The sequence below is a fragment of the Triturus cristatus genome, chromosome 5_2 (genome assembly GCF_964204655.1).
Source record: "Triturus cristatus chromosome 5_2, aTriCri1.1, whole genome shotgun sequence".
In the NCBI taxonomy this organism is placed as follows: Eukaryota; Metazoa; Chordata; class Amphibia; order Caudata; family Salamandridae; genus Triturus; species Triturus cristatus.
The window spans coordinates 982,025,033-982,047,606 of record NC_140588.1 but is presented as its reverse complement, the minus strand read 5'-3'; the positions used below and the strand labels follow the sequence as shown (position 1 = coordinate 982,047,606).

The following is a 22,574-nucleotide window of genomic DNA, read 5'->3' as shown; positions in this document are numbered from 1 at the left end:
AGGAAGGCCCCTTATGTTGGCACTTTGATTGGAGCAGATCAAATAGTCCAGCCATTTTAGATTTTTAAAAATCTCAGTGATCTCTTCCCTTTAGAAGGTGTTTCCTGAAGGATAATGACCTGTGCGGGAGAGTCTTTTATATATTGCAAAATTTTAACCCTTCTGTGTTTCACACGCAGGCCATTAACATTCCAAGACAAGAACTGATTCGTTTTCATGGGGATTTAAACACAAGAGCTATGAGTCGACTAAGTCGCAGAAGGAGCCAACACCAGACCAATCGCAATAAAAGTAGGGCAGTCTAAGCAAGCAATAAGGTGAATGAGGAAATTTTATGTTTTTTACCCCTATGCTCCACACACCGTACACCCTATCCCCCCAACAGACCTCCTCCCTGGAGACACCCCATCCCCCCATTTACCTGGACAGTTGCTGCACCCCTGAGCAGCCTGCGCTGTCCCTTTGTAAACAGGTAAAGAGAAAAAAAATAGAGGAGAAGTTTGAACCCGACTCTTAACTTCCACTAACTAAATGTCCCCGCGTAGGTTCCTGTGTTGTTACCTTTATAGTTATCTCTCTAGTGCTAGTTTGGAAACAGAAAGGACCAAAGTGTGTATTTAGAGATCCTACTGGCGAAGTCTGCCCTCTTGATCACATAAATGAGTACCATGTATAGGTGCCCAACCACCAGAGACTGACTCACCAACTATACTTCGCCTTTCCCCATACTTTCCAATAGCTCATCTGCTTCTTGTACTGATCTGACATTATGCATTTTGTTGTTATGCATAATTTTCAGAGTTCCTGGGAATTTAAGTTGGGCCACAGTGCCGAGCTTTTTGAAGTCGTCCAATTTCCTGCCCAACTCCCATTGCCTGTCAAGGGGGGCTCGGGCAAGATCGGAACGTATTTCAAATGAGAAGTCTCTGACCTTCAATGATTTCCCCTTTAAGGCCATATTGAGGATCTTTTCTTCAAGGAATAGGTATGAAAGTTCATGAGAATTTTCCTGGGCTTTGTTCTATTAGGGTTCCTTCTAAAAGGGTCTCTGTGGACCCTCTGGATGTCCTTCCTCAGATCCTCCGCTGATTCCTCTATCTGCAGTGATTCTTTTAAGAGTGAACCCATGTAGGATTTGAGGTCATCCCCCTCTCTCCCCTCCGGGACATTCAAAATACGCAGATTACTTCTTCGGGAGTTGTTCTCTAACATCTGCAACTTATCCTGAAGGACCGCCTCCTCCCTCTTGAGAGTGAGTATGTCAGCTTTTGCTGCTCCAAGATCGTCCTTTAATTCTCCCACTGTGTTCTCCAAAGTATCTGTTTTTGTGCTTAGGAGGTCGATTTTCCTCTCCAATGACTCGCACAAATTCCTGATCTCCCCTTAAGTGGCCTCAGACACTGAAAACCCCTTTTTGATGACCTCCGAAAGGGTAGAAAAAAGAATCTCCAGAGAAGCTACTGAAGGCCCCCTTGTTTCATGATCTTTGGGGCCTTTATCACCTCTGCGTCGCCCCTAGCTTCTGCACCTTGAGATGCCAAGGTCCTCAGCCCTGCAGTGTCCTTTCCTTTATCCGGGGCCCCGGTTAAACTACTTTCAATAGTTAAAGTTGAGATAGATACTGTAGGCCGGGGCGCTCAGGAAGCCTCCATCTTCTCCAAGATTGGTCTTGATACAAGCTGACCTACTGACCCCCTCCTGAAGGTCTCACCCTGCTTCACAACGTCTAGTACAACTGGTTGCACTTTAAAATATGACCTTAGTGAGGGGGTGATCCTGACTTTAAGATTCAGGGGATTAGTTTTAGCCCTACCTGCCTTTATGCTCCTACCTTTAACCTCACACCGCTGAAAGGTAGAGCAGCTACTGTCTGTGTCTGCACCGGTGGCACTACCTATTCCCTGACTCTTCCCACTACTCCCTATGCCAGATTTCTCCTCGGAGGCTGTTTGGTGCTTTTGCTACCCAATTTTGATTTTACTGGCCCATGGGTCGCCCCTCCGCGCCTTGTGCCTTTCTTTATTCCCTTAATTGGGAGCGTGGTGCAATGTTATCGCCTGAGGCGGTGGACTCGCCTGTACCACCTGGACCCCTTGTACCTGCTCCTGCTGCTGTGGCTACAAGGGAGACCGCAGGGGGACACCGGAGCCTGAATTCAGCTCCACATGGATCTCCCCACCAGAAGCAGCCTTTTCAAGGGTGGTGGGAACTCGACCGGTGCTGCTTCTGCCGATGCTGACCTGTAGGAGCCCGCGAGCTGCTGCTCTGCGGCCCCTTCTCAGCTCCAGGGCGGCTGCCACCCACCGAGACGAGTGGAGAGAAGCTGCAGGCACCGAGACTCCAAAGCACATCCCCCGCAAAAACTAAGCTGAGCCAAGAGAAAGAAAGAGCGAGTTGATCAGCACGCTCAGACAGCTCCAACACGGGTGAGACGGGTCTCAACTTCACCTACTCATTTGGTGCAAGACGCGGGTGCCTCCGGAGAGCAAGCGGCTGCTCACCTAGCAGCTGCCATGTTCTGTGGTTCAGTAGTTCTTGTGATTTAGTAGTTCTTGATTTGATTCTTTCGCAACTAAGGCAGTAGCTATCATATAAAGATAATGTTCGAGGCATATGAGCTGCAGATCACACACTTAGCATTAGATCGCCATCTGGTGTTGGGCTTGGATGCTTGCACCTTGTTGTTGTCTTGGAAGAAGTCTTTGTAGTCACGAGATAGGTGACTCCTCCCTTGGACGATAGTGCGCATGGGCATCAACTCCATCCTCAGATTGTTTTTTTCCGCTATTGGGTTCGGATGCAACTTTTGCGCACCGGTTCGAAACTTTGTTTTCAAACTTTTTGACTTCGAACATCGAAATCTTCAACGCGCCTTTTATCGGTTCGATTCCAGTCATCGATGCGGGCCGCTGGGCTCATGGAAAGGACGCCGTTCAAAAAATGCCCCCAGTGTGGAGCGAAGTTCCCACACATTGACCATCATAAGGTCTGCAACCTGTGCCTTTCGCCAGAACACGACAAGCCTGCGCCTCTTTTCGATCGAAAAAGACCATTCAAGATCATCGGGCTCAACGTCACATCATGGCGCAGAGATCAGCTCTGGAACCAGTGGACATCTTCGACGAAGGCCCAGATGTCCCAGAAGAAGATTCCGAAGATCTACAAATCGTGTCAGAGGCAGAAGTCTCAGATGACCCCATCACTCCTGGTCAACGAGTGAGTACTACTGCCCCTACCCCAACCCCACCAAAACAGAAGGCACTGGTCAAGACTTCACCTTTTGTCCCCAGTCGCGACCGAAAACACACTTCAGAAGCCCCACCTCCGGGCCCGGCTCTGAAGTAAAAAGACAAGCCTTCCGGTAGCTCGGGGCCGAGCAAACCGCATGTAATAGTCCCACCGGCACCTTAGATACCGAAGCCAAAAGAACATTCGGCTCCAAAATCCCCGCTGAAAGACAAACCGGCCCGAACACCTCGAGGTCGATAGATAAACAGTCTTCGAATACTTCCAAACCTAAAGATCATACTTCGGCTCCGAAACCCAAGCCTTCGGAACCGAAAACCAAGCCAAAGGATTCTACCAAGCCTCCTAAGGCCAAAGATCACAAAACCCAGCCCTGCTCGGAACCGAAAAAACCAGCGCCGAAAGCGGTTATTGAGGAAGAGGAACTGTTTCATCCGGATCCTGTTGATCCCAAACAGAAAAAGATCTACATTAATCCCAAAACAGGACATGTCACATCTGTGTCATGCAAAAAGAGGAAGTCAGACACAGCACATACCCCTCCAGTGCCTGTCAAGAAGGACCGTGCCACTTCACCTATGCCTCCTTCTTCTCCTGTCCTTCCTTCGAATCCCCTTCCTCTCCCTAAACCTGTCACAATACCTCTACCTGTAACTTCTCCACCACATACACCACCACAAGATGATGATAATGATGACTTAGGGGGAGGGGGAGACCCTAATGACCCATTCACGGATCCAGACACACCCCAAGACGATTGGGATTACAACGACCCAATAGATCCACCAGACAGCCCAAGCCCCCAACCATACCCAACAAAACCATCTCCCTCAGATGATAATATTGGTTTTGGACAACTCATTAATAGGGCTGCTGTTTTTCACGGTGTGCACATGCACTCAGACACAACAGAGGAGGACTTCCTTTTAGATACATTCAAACAGTCCCAAAAAAATGTACAAATATTACCAATTAATAAAGAGGTCATTAAACATGCCCCTGAAATATTCAAAGATCCTGTATGAGCTAGGATTCTTTTTTTTTTTCTTTCTTTTTTTTCTTTTTTTTTATAAAACCTTTATTCTTCAAAAAGCAGGGACACAGCTATTCAGCCGACAACCCGGAGGTTCGGCAGCTTCAGGAGAGCAGCACAAAGAAGCGTCCACAGTACATAAAAGGAGAAGCAAAAAGGTTCTATTTTAAATAAACACAAACACACACCAAACCCAAGCAAGGCGAAAAACACTGAATACCACTGGTGATTGCCCCTCAGGGGAGACCGGACCCCCCTCGTCTAACAGTCACAGTACTGTGCTAAGAGGAAAAAGGGGAAAAGCAGAGACCCAAGAAGTCAATTAACAATCAGATATATATACAGAGCTGGAAAGAATGCTAAGGAGAGAGCTGCTCCTCGGGGGGATCCAGATCAGGGGCAAGACATATGCCCCCCCTATATTGGTTCCACCGCCCCCAAATGGCATGCCACTTCCGAGGGCGCCCTCTAGCGCAATATACCGTCTTTTCTCTTAGCATACTCCAGTCCATGTTTTCCTTCCACGCAGCCAATGTGGGGGGTCCCGCGGAGCCCCACAGGCGCGCGATGTCTCGCTTTGCCACCATGTTACCCAGGGTCACCCACAGGGTCTGTGCCTCATCGTGATCAGTAGGCCCCCAAACATTCAGGAGACAACACCGCGCCTCCGGCTGCATAGCAATGCCCGTCACCTCCCCCATTACCGCATGGACTCTCCTCCAAAATTCCGTGATGACGCCACATTCCCAAATGATATGCAGGAAGGTACCCACCATACCACAGCCCCTCCTACATAAGCCCTCCTCAGAAAATCCCATATGAACCAGCCTTGGCCCCGTAACATAGACTCTGTGGAGTATTTTGAGCTGCACCAGCCGCAGACGCGACGGGATCGCGACCTCCTTAGGAGAGGAAACCGCAGACTGCCAGTCCTCGTCATCCAGCTCAAGTCCGTCCCTAATCCATTGGTCCCGCAGCCCCAATAGCAGGTCCGCCCGAACATTAGTCAATTTCTTATAGATGAGAGAGATCGTACTCTCAGGCATATGGCCATCGAGGATCCGGTCCTCCAATGGAGAGGACTCAGGCACCTTCTCACCTTCTACGAGGACTGACCGCAGGGCATGACGCACCTAAACATAGCGGAAAAACTCGGATTTCCCCAACTCATACTCCTTCTGCAGCTCTTCAAAGGACTTCACCCTCCCCTTAATCAGCAAATCTCCAACCCTGGAGATACCGATCAAGTCCCATTTCTCAAAACCTTTCGTATGCCAAAGCTTCCCCAATTTTTCAGATTCAAACAAAGGGGTAGCAAGGGTGAGCCTATCCTTCCAGCCCAGCGAGTCAGTCGCCAACTTCCACACCCGCACCGCCACCCCAGAGGGCCCTGTGAGGGACGAGTCCAGCGACCGCGAGTACAACGCTCTGTGATAATTACCGCCGCGCAACAACCATCGGTCCATAGCGTAGCCGGGGCTTAGAGCCGGACCATAGAAACCATGATTGATCGCGCTCAACTGGGTGGCCCAGTAATAGCGTCGAATGTCTGGAAGCGCAATACCCCCGTCGTACCACGGAAGCGTCAACTTAGCAATCGCTATGCGCGGCCGCCCATCCCACAACAACGATCGTTGGAGGCTTTCGACCTCCCGAAAGTAACTGGCCGGTACCCAATCAAGAGTATTCTGCAAGGCGTAGAGGAACCGGGGAAGAGACATCATTTTGAACAAGGCGGCGCGCCCGAGGAGGGAGAGCGGCATCCTCCGCCAGCCCGCAACATCCCGCCGCAAACGCGCCAGGGGAGGGAGCAGGTTCTTCTCATACCGCAAAGTGGAATCAGTGGAGATAAAAATCCCCAGGTACACGAAGCCCTGCTGGGCGATCTGGATCGAACAAGTTCGCGGGACAGGTGGAACATCGCCGCTCAGAAAATACAGATATGATTTACTCCAATTGATGACGAGACCCGAGTTCCTACCAAAAGATGTCAGGACGTCACAAACCACTATAAGCGAGTTCTTGGGCGAGGCGAGATATAACAGGATGTCATCGGCATAGAGCGAAATACGGTCCTCGTGATCGGGCGACCATCTAAGTCCACGTATATCCGGGTGCCAGCGTATCCACGCCGCCAGCGGCTCGAGGGCGAGGGCGAACAACAAAGGCGACAGGGGGCAACCCTGCCGGGTGCCCCTCCCAAGCTGGAACGGAGTCGACGCCCGCCCGTTCACCACAACACTCGCAAGGGGACCCTCATAAAGCAACCTCACCCAGCTCACAAAACCAGGGCCAAAGCCGAACTTGGCAAGCACAGCCCACAGATATGCCCATTCCACCGTATCAAAAGCCATCGTGGCATCAAGAGACGCCACAATAGCTGGTTCTCGCAGCGTGCTCGCCCTGGCAATCACTCCATGAAGACGCCTAAGGTTTAACGCAGTGTTACGGTGCGGGATAAAACCCGATTGATCCGGGTGGATCAAGTCTCCAAGCACCCTGACCAAGCGGCCCGCCAGAATTTTAGCCAGAATTTTCGGCTCAGCATTAAGGAGTGATATTGGCCGATAGGAGGCACACTTGTCCCGGGGTTTACCATCCTTATGTATCACAACAATCGTCGCCAGTCGCTGGTCCAACGGAAGGGACCCACCCCCCCGCGCCTCCACGAACATGGCGCGCAGGTGAGGGGCAACCCTATCCGGGAACAGCTTATACAAGTCAATCGCAAACCATTAGGGCCTGAGGCCTTGCCCGAGTTCAGCGCGCGGATAGCACCCGCCACCTCATCAACCGTTATATCTCCATCGAGGTCATCTCTATCTACGTCAGAAAGGCAGGGCACAGCGATGTCACGCAGGAGGTCACGCGAATCCTCAGTAGGCCTATCCGAAACCGAGGCGTAAACCATACGGAAATAATCTGAAAAACACTGTACTATACCCTCGGGATCAACAACCACCTCTCCCCCCTCTCTCGTCAGCTCCGGCACCACTCTATTAACACGTTCTTTTTTTTTATCCAACCATGCTAGGAGTTTCCCAGCCTTATCGCCAACATCGTACAAGCGACCCTGCTGTTCCCGACTGAGGGTCCTGGCGGCATTCGTCACCAGGTCCCTATATTCCGCTTGCTTCAAGCTCAGATCATGCAGTGAGGCCGCTGTAACCTCCCCCTCCAGGGCCACCTCTAAAGCCGCGATCTCATCCTCAACCTGTATAACCTCGCCATCTCTCCGTCGCTTGGCGGCCACTACCAAGGAGAGGGCCTCTCCTCTCAACACGGTCTTAAATGCTTCCCACAACGACACAGCCGAGTCAACGGAACCCTGATTGTCCTTAAAATAGTGATCAACTGTCTTCAACAGCGCACTGCGCATCTTGGGATCACGAAAGTACCAGGGGTTAATAGAAGCAACCCTGCCCCCTCCCTCGCGGCCGACATCCAGCCGGACCCACACTGGCGAATGATCAGATATGCCCCGCGCCATATGCCTAGCCTCAGATACCAATGAGGCGTGCGCAGCCAGGGTGAGCAGGTAATCAATCCGAGAGAGACTACCATGCGCCCCGGAGTGGAAGGTATATTGGCTCTGTGTGGGGTGCCGGAGCCTCCAGCAGTCTACCAAGCCGAGTGTATCTATAAAGTCTGGAAGCCACTTCTGAGCCCCCCCGGTGTCCCTGGGCGGGTACCTATCCAGCAACCCAGAGCCGACAGCATTAAAGTCTCCCCCCACCACTAGCATACCCTCCGGGAGGTCCAACAAGGCCCTACCCAGATCTGCAAACGTGGAGGCCTGCAGGGCAGGAGGGACATAAACCGAAACCAAAACCAACGTTCTTCCCTCCCACCTCCCCGCCACCGCCACAAACCTCCCCCTATCATCAACAATGGTGGAGTCCACCTCGAAAGGTAGTGAAGCTCTAACAAGGATGCCCACACCCCTGGAGCCGGAGGAGAATCCCGAGTGAGCGATGAATTTGTAACCTTTTCTATTAAGAGCATAGCAAGTATTACCTATAAGGTGTGTCTCCTGCAGTAGGGCCACATCCGGCAAAGACCGTTTCAAGAACTGCAAGACTATCCCCCGCTTAATACGATCTCCCAAGCCATTAACATTCCAGCTAATAACATTTAAGCCCCTACCCCCCATCCCCACACACAAAGAGGCCCACCCCACTCCCGAAGAGCCACCATTGAACAACCCTGACAACCATTACTACGCCTTGCAAAAACAAACCCCCCAACAACAACCCCAAAATCCCAACTCTCCCCCCCACCCTGCACCCCTGCTGCAGCTTACAAAGCCCCCCCAACTTGCAGTGTGCCTGTCGCCCTACCATAACACAAAACTACAAAAAGTACCCTGAGGGAGGAAAGAGCTCCCATCTTCCTCCCGCAACCCTCCGTATTACTGCAATCAGCTCAAGTCATTGTCCGGAACCAAAGCAAGTCAGTCCGGCTCCAAAGGCATCAACCCTGCCCATCACGGTCACCCTCCACGTCTGTGGCAGCATCCTCGCGAGTCCGTCGTCGGGGCAAAGCGTTCAACCAGTCTCCGGCCATAGCAGGCGACTCAAAGAAGAAAGTTCGGTCCTCATACACCACACGTAATCTGGCAGGGAAAAGCATAGCATACTTCAGGTCCCTCTCCCGAAGACATCTCTTCACCCCCAGGAAACTCTGCCTTTGCTTTTGCACCAGCTGGGTGAAGTCAGGATAGAAACTCACTGATGCGTTCTGAAAAGGGACCGGGCCCGTCACCCGCGATGCTTGCAGGATAGCGTCCCGATCTCGGAAGTGAAAGAGCCGGGCGACAATCGGTCTCGGAGGGGCTCCCGCCCTGGGCCTCCCGCCAGGTACTCTGTGAGCCCGCTCGACTGCAAAAAACTTCCCAAGGCCCTTAGGCTTCAGATGGTTAAGCACCAAGTCCTCCACGAGCAGATCTGCGGAGATCTCATCCGAGGATTCCGGGACCCCAATAATGCGCACGTTGTTGCGCCTGGCCCGGCCCTCAAAGTCCTCCAGCCGGCGGGCAGAGAGGTCGTTCTCGGCCCGCAGCTTACGAACTTCGGTCTGAAGTTCCGAGACATCATCAGCGAGGCCTGTGGTCTTGAGATCAAGGGTTTTAACCCGCTCATTAGTTTTGCCCAAATCCGCGCGGATCAGGTTGACATCCACCAAGATAGTGTCCACTTTATGCGCCAGGGCATCAAACTGTCTCCCAATCGAGGCCTGCATCCCCTCGAGCGCACCCATGACATCCTGCAACGAGAGCTCCGAGGTCGGGGATGAGGCAGTCTTCTGCACGTCCAGCGACTGGCCCGATCCACCAGGCGATCCCTTCTGCTGGGCATAGCGATCCATATTATTGGATTGGACATAGGCTCCCTGCCTGGTAGCCTTCGGTTTCAGCCTATCCACCTCTGCTTTACCCGACATGTCTGGCACCGAGCAATCCGGTGCAAAAAGACGACCCTCTCTCAGTCAGAGGGAACAGGAGAAGCCAGATCTGCAATAACCAGTCAGAGTAGGGCGCAAGGCGTCCAGAGGATAGTATAGCATCAGCAGGCACTCCCGGGCCAAGGCCAACAAAGGGCGAGAAAGTGAAAGTACGGCGTTCTCCGTCCGCCAGTTCACACCTCGCCAGGCCGCTGTTGTTCAATTAGAGGCCGGGCATCCTGCCAACGCCAGCCCCTGGCATCCCTCGGAGATAGGCCTCAATCTTCCGCCGTGCACAACTCCGGTTCCCGGTGGGCGATCCGAACCCGGGCAGCATCAATCGCCTCAGCAATGAGTCATCTGCAAGATGCCGTGCATATAAAACAGGATTTAAGACAGGATAATCGACGGAGGGCGCGTGGGTCCCGGGAGCTCAAAGCTCACGCGGCCATCTTGGTCAAGCGCTAGGCTCCTCCCCCAAAGAGCTAGGATTCTTAATCCTAGAATCGATAAAAAAAATATAGACCTGCCCCTAACAACCCTGCATACATTAAAGGACAGCTGCCTTTAGATTCACTAGTGGTTTCCACAGCTAGGAAGCGTGCCAATTCACAAACCCCCCTGGGATGCACCACCCCCGGATAAAGAATCCAAGTTACTAGATGCATCTGTCAAAAGGGTAGCTGCGCAGGTGGCCAATCACTGGCGCATAGCCAACACTCAAGCACTGCTGGCTAGATATGATAGGGACATTATGACCAGCTGGAAACCCTATTACAGCTTTTGCCTGACCAATATAAACTCAAGCAAATGACCTAATTCAAGAGGGCAAATTAATAACTAATGCCTCCATTAAATGCGCCCTTGACGCAGCAGATACTACCTCTAGGTCTATTAATACTAGTGTTCTGCTCAGACTGCATGCCTGGTTACGCATTTCAGGCTTCAAGCAAGAGGTCCAGACAGCCTTTCTAAATTAGCCGTACAATCAAGAACAACTTTTTGGACCAGCTGTGGACCCTGCCTACGAGAAAATGAAGAAAGACACAGAGACTGCAAAATCCATGGGAGCACTGCAGTCTCCACACACACGTGGCTCCTTTCGGTGCTCCTTTTATAGAGGAGCCTCCAAAAACGTTGGTGCAATACCTCATCTTCCTTCAAAAATACCACTCAAACATCCCCCAACAGAGGATATTTTAGAGGAGGATACCGGGGGAATAATAACAAAGGGAGGGGTCGAGGTAACAACAGCACTCTCACCTCCCCTACTAATAAAAACTGACTTCCCTCCACTCCCCCCAGACCATTCCACTCCGGTCGTGGGAAGATTATCACAGTTCCTACCTGTCTGGAACTCCATCACAACAGACAAGTGGGTAAGACAGACTATCCAGTATGGTTACTGCCTGGAACTTACAGATACCCCCCCAAACATACCAACCAAGCAGCGTCCAATGTCCACAGAACATCTTACACTTTTAAAACAAGAAGTCCTCTCACTGCTTCAAAAGCAAGCCATAGAGCCAGTCCCCTTACCACATCAGGAAACGGGGGTTTACTCACTGTATTTCCTAATCCCCAAAAAGGACGGAACTCTAAGGCCAATACTCGACCTCAGACCCCTCAATCTGTATATACACTCGGATCATTTTCACATGATCACTCTACAACAAGTGCTTCCACTGCTGCAACAAGGAGACTTCCTTGCCACACTAGATCTCAAGGACACCTATTTCCACATTCCCATATATCTTGTTCACAGGAAGTATAAGGTTTGTAGTGGACGGACAACACTAGCAGTTCAAAGTCCTTCCATTCGGTGTCACCACAGCACCCAGAGTATTCACCAAATGCCTTGCAGTGGTATCAGCACACTTAAGGAGACAACAAATTCATGTCTTCCCATATCTGGACAACTGGCTAATAAGAGCCAAGTCATTCAACCAGTGTGTTCACCACACTCCTCAAACCATCCAAACATTGCACAACTTGGGGTTCACAGTCAACTACACCAAGTCCCATCTTCAGCCCTCTCATGTACACCAATATCTAGGGGCCACGATAAACACTGCCACAGCTCTAGCATATCCCAGTCCAGCCAGGATAGCCAGTATACAAGCTCTCCTCACCAAATTTCAAGCCCAACACTCTCTCCCAGCCAGAGTGTTCATGCAACTCGTAGGCATGATGGCATCTTGCATATTTATTGTATCTTATGCAAGACTTCAAATGCGTTCCTTACAGAATGTCTAGCACATCAGTGGAATTAGGCTCAAAGACAACTTACAGATCTGGTGTTGGTGGACAGCCGCACACATCGCTCTCTGCAGTGGTGGAACACAACAAACCTATCCAAAGGGCGGTCATTCCTCGAACCTGTTCCACAGATAGTACTGACAACAGACGCATCACTCACAGGATTGGGAGCCCATCTCCTCAATCACACAACCCAAGGCAAATGGACCACTCAACGAAAAGTGCTCCATATCAATCATCTGGAACTACAAGCAATATTCCTAGCACTAAAATCATTCCAACTACATGCACAGAACAAGGCTGTCCTCATCCGGACGGACAACATGACAGCCATGTATTACATACAGAAACAAGGAGGCACACATTCTCTGCAGCTGTCCCCGCTCGCACAGAACATTTGGAGATGGGCCATCCCACAAAACATATACCTGCTTGCAGAACACCTCCCAGGAGTTCACAATCAGATTGCGGATCTGTTGAGTCGACAGACACAACAGATTCACGAATGGGAGCCACATCCACAAGTTATTCTACCATTCTTCCAAAGGTGGGGCCAACCAGACATAGAACTATTTGACCACACACGAAAACGCACAATACCCAACCTTCGCCGCCAGGTTTCCACACACGCTGTCCAAGGGCAATGCGATATGGATAAACTGGTTAGGCAGATTTGCGTACGCTTTTCCGCCATTCCCACTCATTCCACTAGTGGTACGCAAGCTCCGACAACAGTCTCTCAAAATGATCCTAATAGCTCCCACATGGGCATGTCAACCGTGGTTCACAACACTATTGGAACTCTCACTAGTCCCACACGAAAAACTACGCCTCTCCCCTTCACTGCTAACGCAGAACCATGGAGAGATAAGGCACCCTGATCCAACTCAGCTGAATCTGGCAATCTGGCTCCTGAAGTCCTAGAGTTCCCCTTCCACCGGACTGTATGAACATCATTAAAGAAGCCAGGCGCCCTACCACTAGAGCTTGCTATGCGGTAAAATGGAAAAGATTTGCCATTTACTGTACTAACAATAATATTCATCCACTGGATGCGTCCATCCAGAACATCATTTGTTACTTACTACATTTGCAAATATGTAAATTAGCATACTCATCCATACGTCTACATCTAGCAGCATATGCCGCTTACTTACAAAACAGACAACACTTATCACTTTTTAGGGTCCCAGCAAATAAAGCCTTCATGGAGGGCCTTAAAAGAATCATTCCTCCCAGATTACCACCCTCTCCGGTGTGGAATCTCAACATTGTACTTACTAGGCTCATGGGACCCCCATTTGAACCTCTGCACAATTGTGAACTTCAGTTCCTCACATGGAAAGTAGCTTTCCTTATTGCAATCAACTCTCTCAGAAGAGTAAGTGAGATCCAGGCTTTAACCATACAAGAACCTTTCTTACAAATACACCGTAACAAAGTGGTTCTCAGAACAAATCCAAAATTCCTTCCTAAAGTCATCTCTGCATTCCATCTTAACCAATCAGTGGAGTTACCCATATTTTTTCAAAATCCAGACTCCGTAGCAGAGAGAGCTCTTCACACGCTAGACTTCAAAAGAGCTATACTTTATTACATTGACAGGACTAAATCCTTTCGAAAGACCAAAAAATTGTTTGTAGCTTTCTCCCCACCTCATAAATGTAATCCCATCTCCAAAGCTGGGATTGCAAGGTGGATTGTTAAATGTATACAAATATGCTACCAAAAAGCTAAACGCACATTAACAATTCCCCCATGCAAACTAGGGGCTTCCATGGCATTCTTAGGGAGCATTCCCCTAGTAGACATTTGTAAGGCAGCCACATGGTCTACAACACACACCTTCACTTAACACTATTGTGTGGACGTGCAGGCCAAACAACAAGCTTCTGTAGGCCAAGCTGTTCTTAAAACAATCTTTCAAACTACTGCAACTGATACAGGTGACCACCGCTAGGGGAGACACTGCTGTACAGTCTATGCTAAGTGTGTGATCTGCAGCTCATATGCCTCGAATGGAAAATGCTACTTACCAGAATGCATCTGTTCTTGGCATGTAGGGCTGCAGATCCACACACACCCACCCACCTCCCCGGGGCCTGTATCTGTTCCAGTACTGTCTTATTTAGATATATACACATGGACATCCTTTTCTTTTCTACTAACTCCATCATTTCCCATCATGGCGAAAAACAATCTGAGGATGGAGTCGATGCCCATGCGCACTATCATGCAAGGGAGAAGTCACCTATCTCGTGACTACAAAGACTTCTTCCAAGACAACAACAAGGTGCAAGCATCCGAGCCCAACAACAGATGGCGATCTAATGCTAAGTGTGTGGATCTGCAGCTCTACATGCCACGCACAGATGCATACTGGTAAGTAGCATTTTCCTTCTGGGATCACAGCACTCTAAAGGCTCCAATAGGTTACTGATAATGCCTTTACGCACTGACTGGTCTGACAGGTTCTGTAATCTCACTAATTAGTCTTGACCTGCTGTTTGAAACAAACAGCGTGACTCAGACAGCCTTTTTTCTTCATGTCTTTGCAACATTTGACAACATTGACCATGAGTGTGCACACCCTGAACAAATGTCATTAAGGCATTCATAAACACTTGCAGAAAAGTTTGAAGACACCCCTGCACGAGATTCAATTCTTTAGTTATGCATATTATGGCCTGCTCAAACAGAAAAAATATTCTTCAAGGTATCTCCTATTAACATTGCCTCTTAAGGACCATGCCAGGTACACAATGAATAGTCACCTCCTACTTACCTAATGCAATGTGATCACCCATAATTTCAGTAATGAAGCAGAGAAGGTGTTGATGAGTGAAGTGGTTGCCTTTGTCCTGTTGAAATAAGTGGGGGACGTTATTAGCATGTTGGCCTCATAATGTTGGAGCCATGCAAATTAGTCCTACTGCTAAACATGGAAGTTTGCTATGGGTGAGAAGAAACCTCGCGTAGAAGGCATTGCTAAAGAACAGAATGAGGCTTGAGGCTAATTCTCTAGAATATTGAGTCTCTTAGTCTTTTTTCAGTGCTCAAGGTTTGCATGCTGTTTTGTTTAACTTCAGGTGCAGCCTAGGTACCCACAGCTAGGATAACTAAGAATTAACATGCCACCTAATTAATCCTAAACCGAATGGTGACAGGTCTAGGTTCGTCTAGAAATGGAAGACCAGAAACCCAGTCATAGGTGGGTAAGCAAGATATCAAATGCCTCGCAAATGTCAAAGGTTGAAATACTCACAAGGAGGGTTTGAAGGCCAGTGTCCAAGAGTAACAGAAATAAAGGGGTATCCATACGAGAGGCTGACCTTGGAATGAAGATAGATATGCATGGCTGGGGGCTAACTGGTGCCTACCAGTGAAATGGTGAGGGGAGGGACAGGGTCCTTGCATATTGCATTTTCTAAAAATAAAAGATGTGAACAAGATAAGCACTAACGTCTGTTTTGCTTTGGTGTTTTCTAGGCTCCAATACAGCAGTTTGCAGATAAACTCAGTGGGTATTTTGTGCCCTGCATCGTTGCTGTTTCCGTTCTTACCCTTTTCGCCTGGCTTGTGATTGGCTATGTGGATTTCGAGATTGTGGAAAAATATTTTCCTGTAAGTGACATTTTCAGTTTTTCCTTGCTTTTTAAGAATTTTGTTCCCAGCTATTGTATACATCAGTGTCTAGCTGTGAGCTCTAGAGGGTATGTGTTGCAGGGATGTTTCAAGGAGAGAATGTAGGGGGCAAACACTTTGCGTCATTGCCATTTGTAGATTCGCTGAGTGGGACACACTAGAGAAAGAAGATAGATCTCAAAGGGTGCGGACCTCAAAGGGTGCTTTTTGAATCCGTATAAGATCACAAGTAAAGGGCCTAGACACATCTCGAGAAGGAGATGGTGCTGATAAGGGAATCCTAAAGAGTAGGCCTGAAAGCCTGAAATTAACCTTTACATGCAAATATCACTGTTGCTGACATCCAGGCATGAATTCTAGTCACTCCCAAGGCCTGTGTTGTGGGACTCTCCGCTCCAGAGTCTCTCCCACTGTGACAGGCTGCCTTTGAAGAAGCAGAGGGAGAGAAGTAGGGACCTTAAAAGAAGCAGAACCCCAGCATAAAACTTCAAAGGCTCAGACACTAAATCACATTTGGTGTCTGGAAATGGAAGGGGGAAGTTGAGACACCAAAAATTGTAATTTGCCAAGCACCCAGACGGGCTGTGTGAGGAGGGGAAGCTCTTCAAGACTTCGGCCTATGGCCGGACTTGGGGCCAAGGCCTGCTAGTCTCCCTGCTGAATAATGGGACATCACCCAGGAAAACCAAGACCACCTGCTCTGGAGCCTGGAACATCAGCGCCTATCTGCTTGCCAAGACCAGTGTGTCCTGTGAGGAAGAGGAGAACGCTGGAGAGAGAGAGAGGTCCACTGGGGAGTCCTGTCATGTGGGCTCCCTGTGTGAGGTTTGGAAGAGAGGCAGCAGTACCTATTGGGTTGATGCCCATGTGCAGATTCAAGTCAGCGACCCCATATGGTGCCTTGAAGACAGCAGTGGCATGAGGTCCATGCAGTAAGGGCAAAGCCTGTACTGCATCACAGTGGCAACCCCGTATGCCAGGAGGGGCTGCTTTTTGACGAGAGTCAAAGCCTGTGCAGGACTGCAGCCATGACCCCATAGGACAGAAGGGCTGCCATGGTGCAGATTACCTCTTGGTAAGGGTTAGCCCCATGGATGGCAGTGGTGTGACAATCTGGTATCCCAGGAGCGACTGCCGGAAACAATTGTGGCTTGCAGATCGAGCCCAAGCCTGAGAACTCTGAACCATGGTGACCTGTGGGCCATGAGCAGCAACGAGGACTGCAACTGATGCGACCCCATAGACTGAATGAGGACACTGTGGAACCATCACCTAATCACTGGGATCGAGATCAGGAGCATCGGAAACATCCCCCATTTTGGAAACAGAAACATACCTTGCAGGGGACCACGGAAACATCTCTGATTGCTGACCGAGCTGGCCATGTAGGCTCTGAGGAGAGCCTGTGCCTGCCAAGTGCTGCCATGCCTCCTGTATGCAGCCAGCTTACCAAGCAGGACCATGACATAACGTGTATTTGTAAAGCACACGTTCACCCGTAGGCATCTTGCCGCTGAATAACAGATGTTTATTGCTACCCAACTCAATGGTACTCATTTTATCAACCTCAGATGGATGAAAAGCTGAGTGGACCCGTTGGGATTTGGACCTGTGAATATGAGGTCGAACACAGGCCCCTGCAGCGGACGCATTAGTCTACTGAGCCACCAGACTCTGCTTTGATGAGAGTGCCCACGGACTCTCCAAGATGCTGTATGCTTCCTCTCTTTTGGAGCAGGTAGGACCAATTACAGGCCTACCTTCACACGGGAGACTAGCTACTAAGAGCATTCTGGTGCCGAGACACTTTTGACTATTTGATAGGAGTTGGAGTGGATTCTTGCATCCAAGCCTCCTAGGGAGCCTTCCCTGGATGTGGCCTCCAGCGAATGGGGAATAACCCCAATCACATTGTAAGGAGCGGGTGGGACAGGGATTTTCCATTGAAACACTAGAACCCCACCCAGAAGGGGGAATGTTTTGTCTGCAAATGTTGTAACTTTCCTAGGCATAAGTAGAGTTACAAATAAAATACTTCTTTTAATTATAAAAAATAAGTATTTGACCCGACTTTGATTTCTTGCTACTGCTGCGTGTTCTGAGTCGTGTTCACTAATCTGTATCCAAACCTCCCCTCACCGAGGGAGGCTTAGACTGCTCGTTCACATCTATTAGTTAGAGTCCAGTGCAGAAGGGATACTTGGGCAAGTTGCTCAGGATCAATAGTATGTTGGGCCCTGGGACATCAAGATTAAAAGGCCTCACCCCCACTGTTGGACCCAGTAATCCCTGCATGACCCATGGTCCTCTGAAAGTGGTTCTGACAATTACAAATATTGAATTTAATGCACAGTTTTGAGATGCCTTAATATATGTGTTTGCTTTTCCTCCAGTATTTTGAAATCTTTTTTTCTTTGATTTTAGTTTTTTTAACAATGCTTTACTAACTAGCATTGGTAAAGCCAAAAGCTCAACCATTGTATTATTAAGGTGCTACCTAATCGCTTTGCCAGTGCTTTTTTTTAATTAGAAATTGTTGTATTAATGTTTGACCAAACCAGCACCACTGAAATAGTGATTAGTGCAGGTTTCAACATTGTATTGTCTTTGGCTTTGAACAAGTTGACTGCTAATTGCGCATCTGTGTGTGCATTGATTAAACTGAAGTTAAATTAAATTAAATGTAGTAATTTGTGTCAGATTTCTGGTATGAGTTGTATCTAGTCATTCCTGCCAGTTCTGTTGTCTTAGTTTACTTCATGCTTTTTTCTATTTCACTTTCTCCGCACTGCTGTGGCACTCGATACAAAGGATGGTGTCTTGTACATTGCTCATGGCAAACAAAATTTAGTTACTTACATTTAAATTTGCAAACCTGAGTCGTGTGGTATCCATAACTTTCCACTGTCTCTTTCCTTACTCTCCAGCTAGCTATACATTTCTTTTTTATTTTATTTTTATTGTATTTCATTTGAGGCAAAACAAAAATACTAAACAATACTCATCGATAGCAATGCAGAGTATGTAGATGTTATTTCTTCATAAACATCATCAATACATCTTATGTTGTACTGTGAGTCAATATTTGAAAGGAATGAAAAGGTTAAAGGATAGAAAAACACACCACAGCAAGGATGTTAGGGTAGTAGAGTAGGCAGTAGAAAGGGTGGTATGATTGCTGAATTAGTTTCTTAGCATACCTCGATTCAAGTGAGTGTGTGCGCACAGGCCCTCCAAACAGTGGCATTTGGGACCATCAATCCACGGTCTCCGTAATTTCTTCTGTCGTAACTTCCTCATTCTCCATGGCGGTGGCCGTCTCGCGCTCTGTCCTGGTGTGTAGGTATTATTGTAATAGGGACCAAATATCTCTGGGGCAAGCACACAAGCTATGAAATATTCATCATCATTTGACCTTTCAAGGTGAAAACTTATGTAGGGCTCTTACTGTTGCTGTAGTCCTGGTTCAGAGACATTAGGATGTGTGAAAACTGTCCCATGCTAACACTACTTCGAGTCTTGTGTGCTTCATAGTCTGTGATAGTTTGTTCTTGTCAATTGTAAGAGCAATAACGTATGCAAGCAAATTGGTAGGATAAGAAGAAATTGGTAAGGTGTTGGAATGGAGGAAGAAAGCTTGGGTTTTGACAAGTTGAGAAGTGGTACAGTACTTAAAGCAGGGTCTGCATGCAGAATCTAAATGTTTTTTTAAGATTCTTGTGCAGATTGTCCGAGAGTTGCTATCAAATAGCGGAGGCCCACTTAATCAATGGTACGAAGGCCTATATACAAAATCGGCTTTCATGGTACATTTTCCTTTTCTGCAATACCGATATTAAATGCAGACACACAGAGGAATTTAGTTGTAGGCAGTTTTGTTTTATAGTGATGGCTGGATCGCCTTGGGTGTGAAGAAAAATTGTTTGAGAACCGCTTAGTGAATGTTGCAGCCACAATACACAGCTCTGTTTTCAGTGTTTACTTTAAGGTTTTCAGTGTACTGAAACCCCTTTTCCTCTTTGTCACAGGGCTACAATAGGAGCATCTCCCGTGAAGAAGTTATCATCCGCTTTGCTTTTCAAGCAGCAATCACAGTTCTATGTATTGCATGTCCCTGCTCACTGGGTCTGGCAACCCCAACAGCTGTGATGGTAGGCACCGGGGTTGGAGCTCAGAATGGCATCCTGATTAAAGGAGGTGAGCCTTTGGAAATGGCACACAAGGTAAGCCTGGAGATTATTATTTATAAGTATAATAGTGTGAAAAATGCCCCTTTTTGTCTGGTCACCCACATTTTTGCCCAGTTTGTTGCTGGATTTCACACTCTGCATACTCGAGCACTGCTGTCTATGACCCTAAAAACATGTAGGAATTGGTTAAATCCCTGATTGACCTATCTAACTTTATTTTGAGGCCAAGTTTGTGGTGAAGAAAATGCACCTATAGCTTGGAAAGCTAAAATGTCACTTGTGGACTGCAGGACGTATTTTCCCATCTACTAGTGTGAAAAAGGAAACTATTGCTTCAGGCCTACCACTGTAGCTTGACTGCTGCAATGTAAAACCTGCAGTATGCCCTGTTAAAATAACCCATTTTAACTCTTAAAAGCTTCCCTTTTAAATATTAGTGTGAAAGCCTTGTAGCCCACAAGGTAGGGTGCATTCAGTTTGAGTGGGACATCTTGAATGCATATGGATATATTTAACTATGCAATGTCGAATGAGCTTGTGAAAAAAAGATTTAAATCTAAAAAAAAGTGTGAACTGTAGAAAATTAATTTCCCTACAGTAAACAGGCCATAAGAGCTATTTTCACTGGGGCAGTCCTAGCTGTCCCATGTAAAAATAAAAGAGAGTACAAATTGAAATACTAATCCCATATCTCAACAGTCGGAGCAACTAGAAAAATAACGAAACCACTATTTTCTATTAAAAATCCAATTCAGGTTGGATTTTAATAAATATTAAGGTAAAGTATCTTTTAGGAAGTTACCCATTACCTGCATAAGTTGGCAGAAGGCTGATTAGAATTACCGCCTGCAAACTCCCAGCCTGTGCTCAGCCTGGGAAGATGTGTGAAATTTCTCCCAAGAGCTTTCAATAGGCTGACCTGAATGGGTTGAGATAACTCCTCTGTGCTCAATAGAATATGCAGGGTGGGGGCTAATGGTATTATGCGGATACTGAAGTGTCAAATCCTGCCTGACAGATCTGTTGAGTCATATGTAACATTTTGGTGCAGGGAGACAGAAGGATTTCGGAAGAATCCTTGTGTATCCCCTGTCTGGTCACCTTGCTTTTGTCTGTCTCTGGTTTTGTTGAGGGTAAAGTACAGGGTACTCTTATGCTTCGCTCATAACGCTTTGCATAATGTGGGTCCGGAGATTTTACAAGCCGGAGTGGAATTCTATAAACCCCCTCTTGAGCTGAGATCTTGCAATTTGGCCCATTTAAAACCAAACGTATAAGGAAGGTCAGATCAGGAGGCCGCTCCTTCTCTTATCTGGCTGCTGCTCAGTGGAACTCCTTACCAATGGATATTCGCCTCATTGACAATCATACCAGGTTTAGGAAAGAATTAAAACTTGTCTCTTTCCAGGTAATGGACGGTATGCTATTTCTGTTCTGATTCAGTGAATATCTCTCAGTGGATGGATTGGACAACTACTTAGCGCTGTGATATCTCCCAGGGGATAAGTGTTGCACTTTATAAATACGTAAATAGTACAGTACCTACTTCAAATTGGATTTTAGTGTCAGAAGTAGGAGGACACTAGAATGACCATAGTACAGCCCCCACTCACAGCCCCACCCTCGAACCCTGAGTAGCTGAAGACTTTAAAAAAGCATATTTCTGGTTCACCTGATTGGATTTTTGTCATTTTGCTTATTTTTTCTCTATTTTTGTAAACTAGAGTGGCATATTTATTCTGTCTTGTTTTTGACTTTTTAACTGTTCTCAGTAAGCCTGTCTACTCTGTGCCATAGCTACCAGTGGTTGAACACAAGTTTATATTAGTGAAACCTCTAAGGGGACCTTACAAGTTAGTGACTTTATTACATGTGTTGAATTACCATCCACCAAAACAAAACAAGCATTTGCAATGCAATAGGTCTCGCATTGGCGAGAGGTTGAGGTATTGTCATTGTAAATGACTTTTGGGAAGAGAAGACTCCATTCAAAGAGATTGTAAGTAGGTTTATTGAGTAACATCAACAACCCCTGGAAGACACCGGTCCCCACTCTCCTCAGCAACTGCTCGTCTCTGGTCAGTAAACATTCCAGAACTATGACCAGAGAGAAACCAGTTGCCAAGGAACCAAGATATTCCACGGGAATACACACTAAGAAATAATAACAAATATAGAGTATACAACAATGACAATGCCTTTTATTAATGTGTTTTGAAAACTTGCAAGCGGTGCTTAAACACGCACTTTGTACTTACTTACGAGAAGCAAGGTCGGCAGTAAAAGAGGCGCAGTTACTGCCAGCTTTGCTAGTCATAACTATAAGTACAAAGTGCATGTTTACGCACTGCTTGCAGGTTTTCAAAACACATAAATAAAAGGCATTGTCATTTACAATGCCGATAGCTCAAACGTTTTCAAATCCAAGACCTTTTGCATTGCAAATGCTTGTTGAGCTAGGAGACAGAGGGCGGCAGCAGCTATAGGAAGGCCGGGACCATGATGCCAGGCCGTGTGATTTAAAAGTAGGAGGGCGAGATAAACAACGCTAAAGCTGGGGAGTCTAATTTAGGTCCAGTAAGATCTATGACAAATTATCAGACTATCCTGATAAAATAAGGTGAATACAAATAATTCAAGCACACAGTCAGTGGTTAGCCTGAATGCCTGCTCATCTACTACACATGATTTATTGGATTGAAGTAGAGTTGTGTTTTGAACTATCTGCCTCTCCCTTCAGCCACTAAATGTATTCTGGA

At 47.7% G+C, this 22,574-nt stretch overlaps 1 protein-coding gene across 10 annotated transcripts in view; it reads left to right on the top strand.

Moving 5' to 3' along the window:
* Positions 1 to 22,574, top strand: part of ATP7A (ATPase copper transporting alpha) — a 481,542-nt gene that overhangs the window by 336,625 nt on the left and 122,343 nt on the right. For all 10 annotated transcript variants that reach the window (XM_085608229.1, XM_085608231.1, XM_085608228.1 and 7 more), the window contains 2 exons: positions 15,470 to 15,604; positions 19,654 to 19,848. In XM_085608229.1, coding sequence (XP_085464355.1) covers positions 15,470 to 15,604; positions 19,654 to 19,848 — 330 coding nt within the window. The remainder of the gene's footprint in view (positions 1 to 15,469; positions 15,605 to 19,653; positions 19,849 to 22,574) is intronic.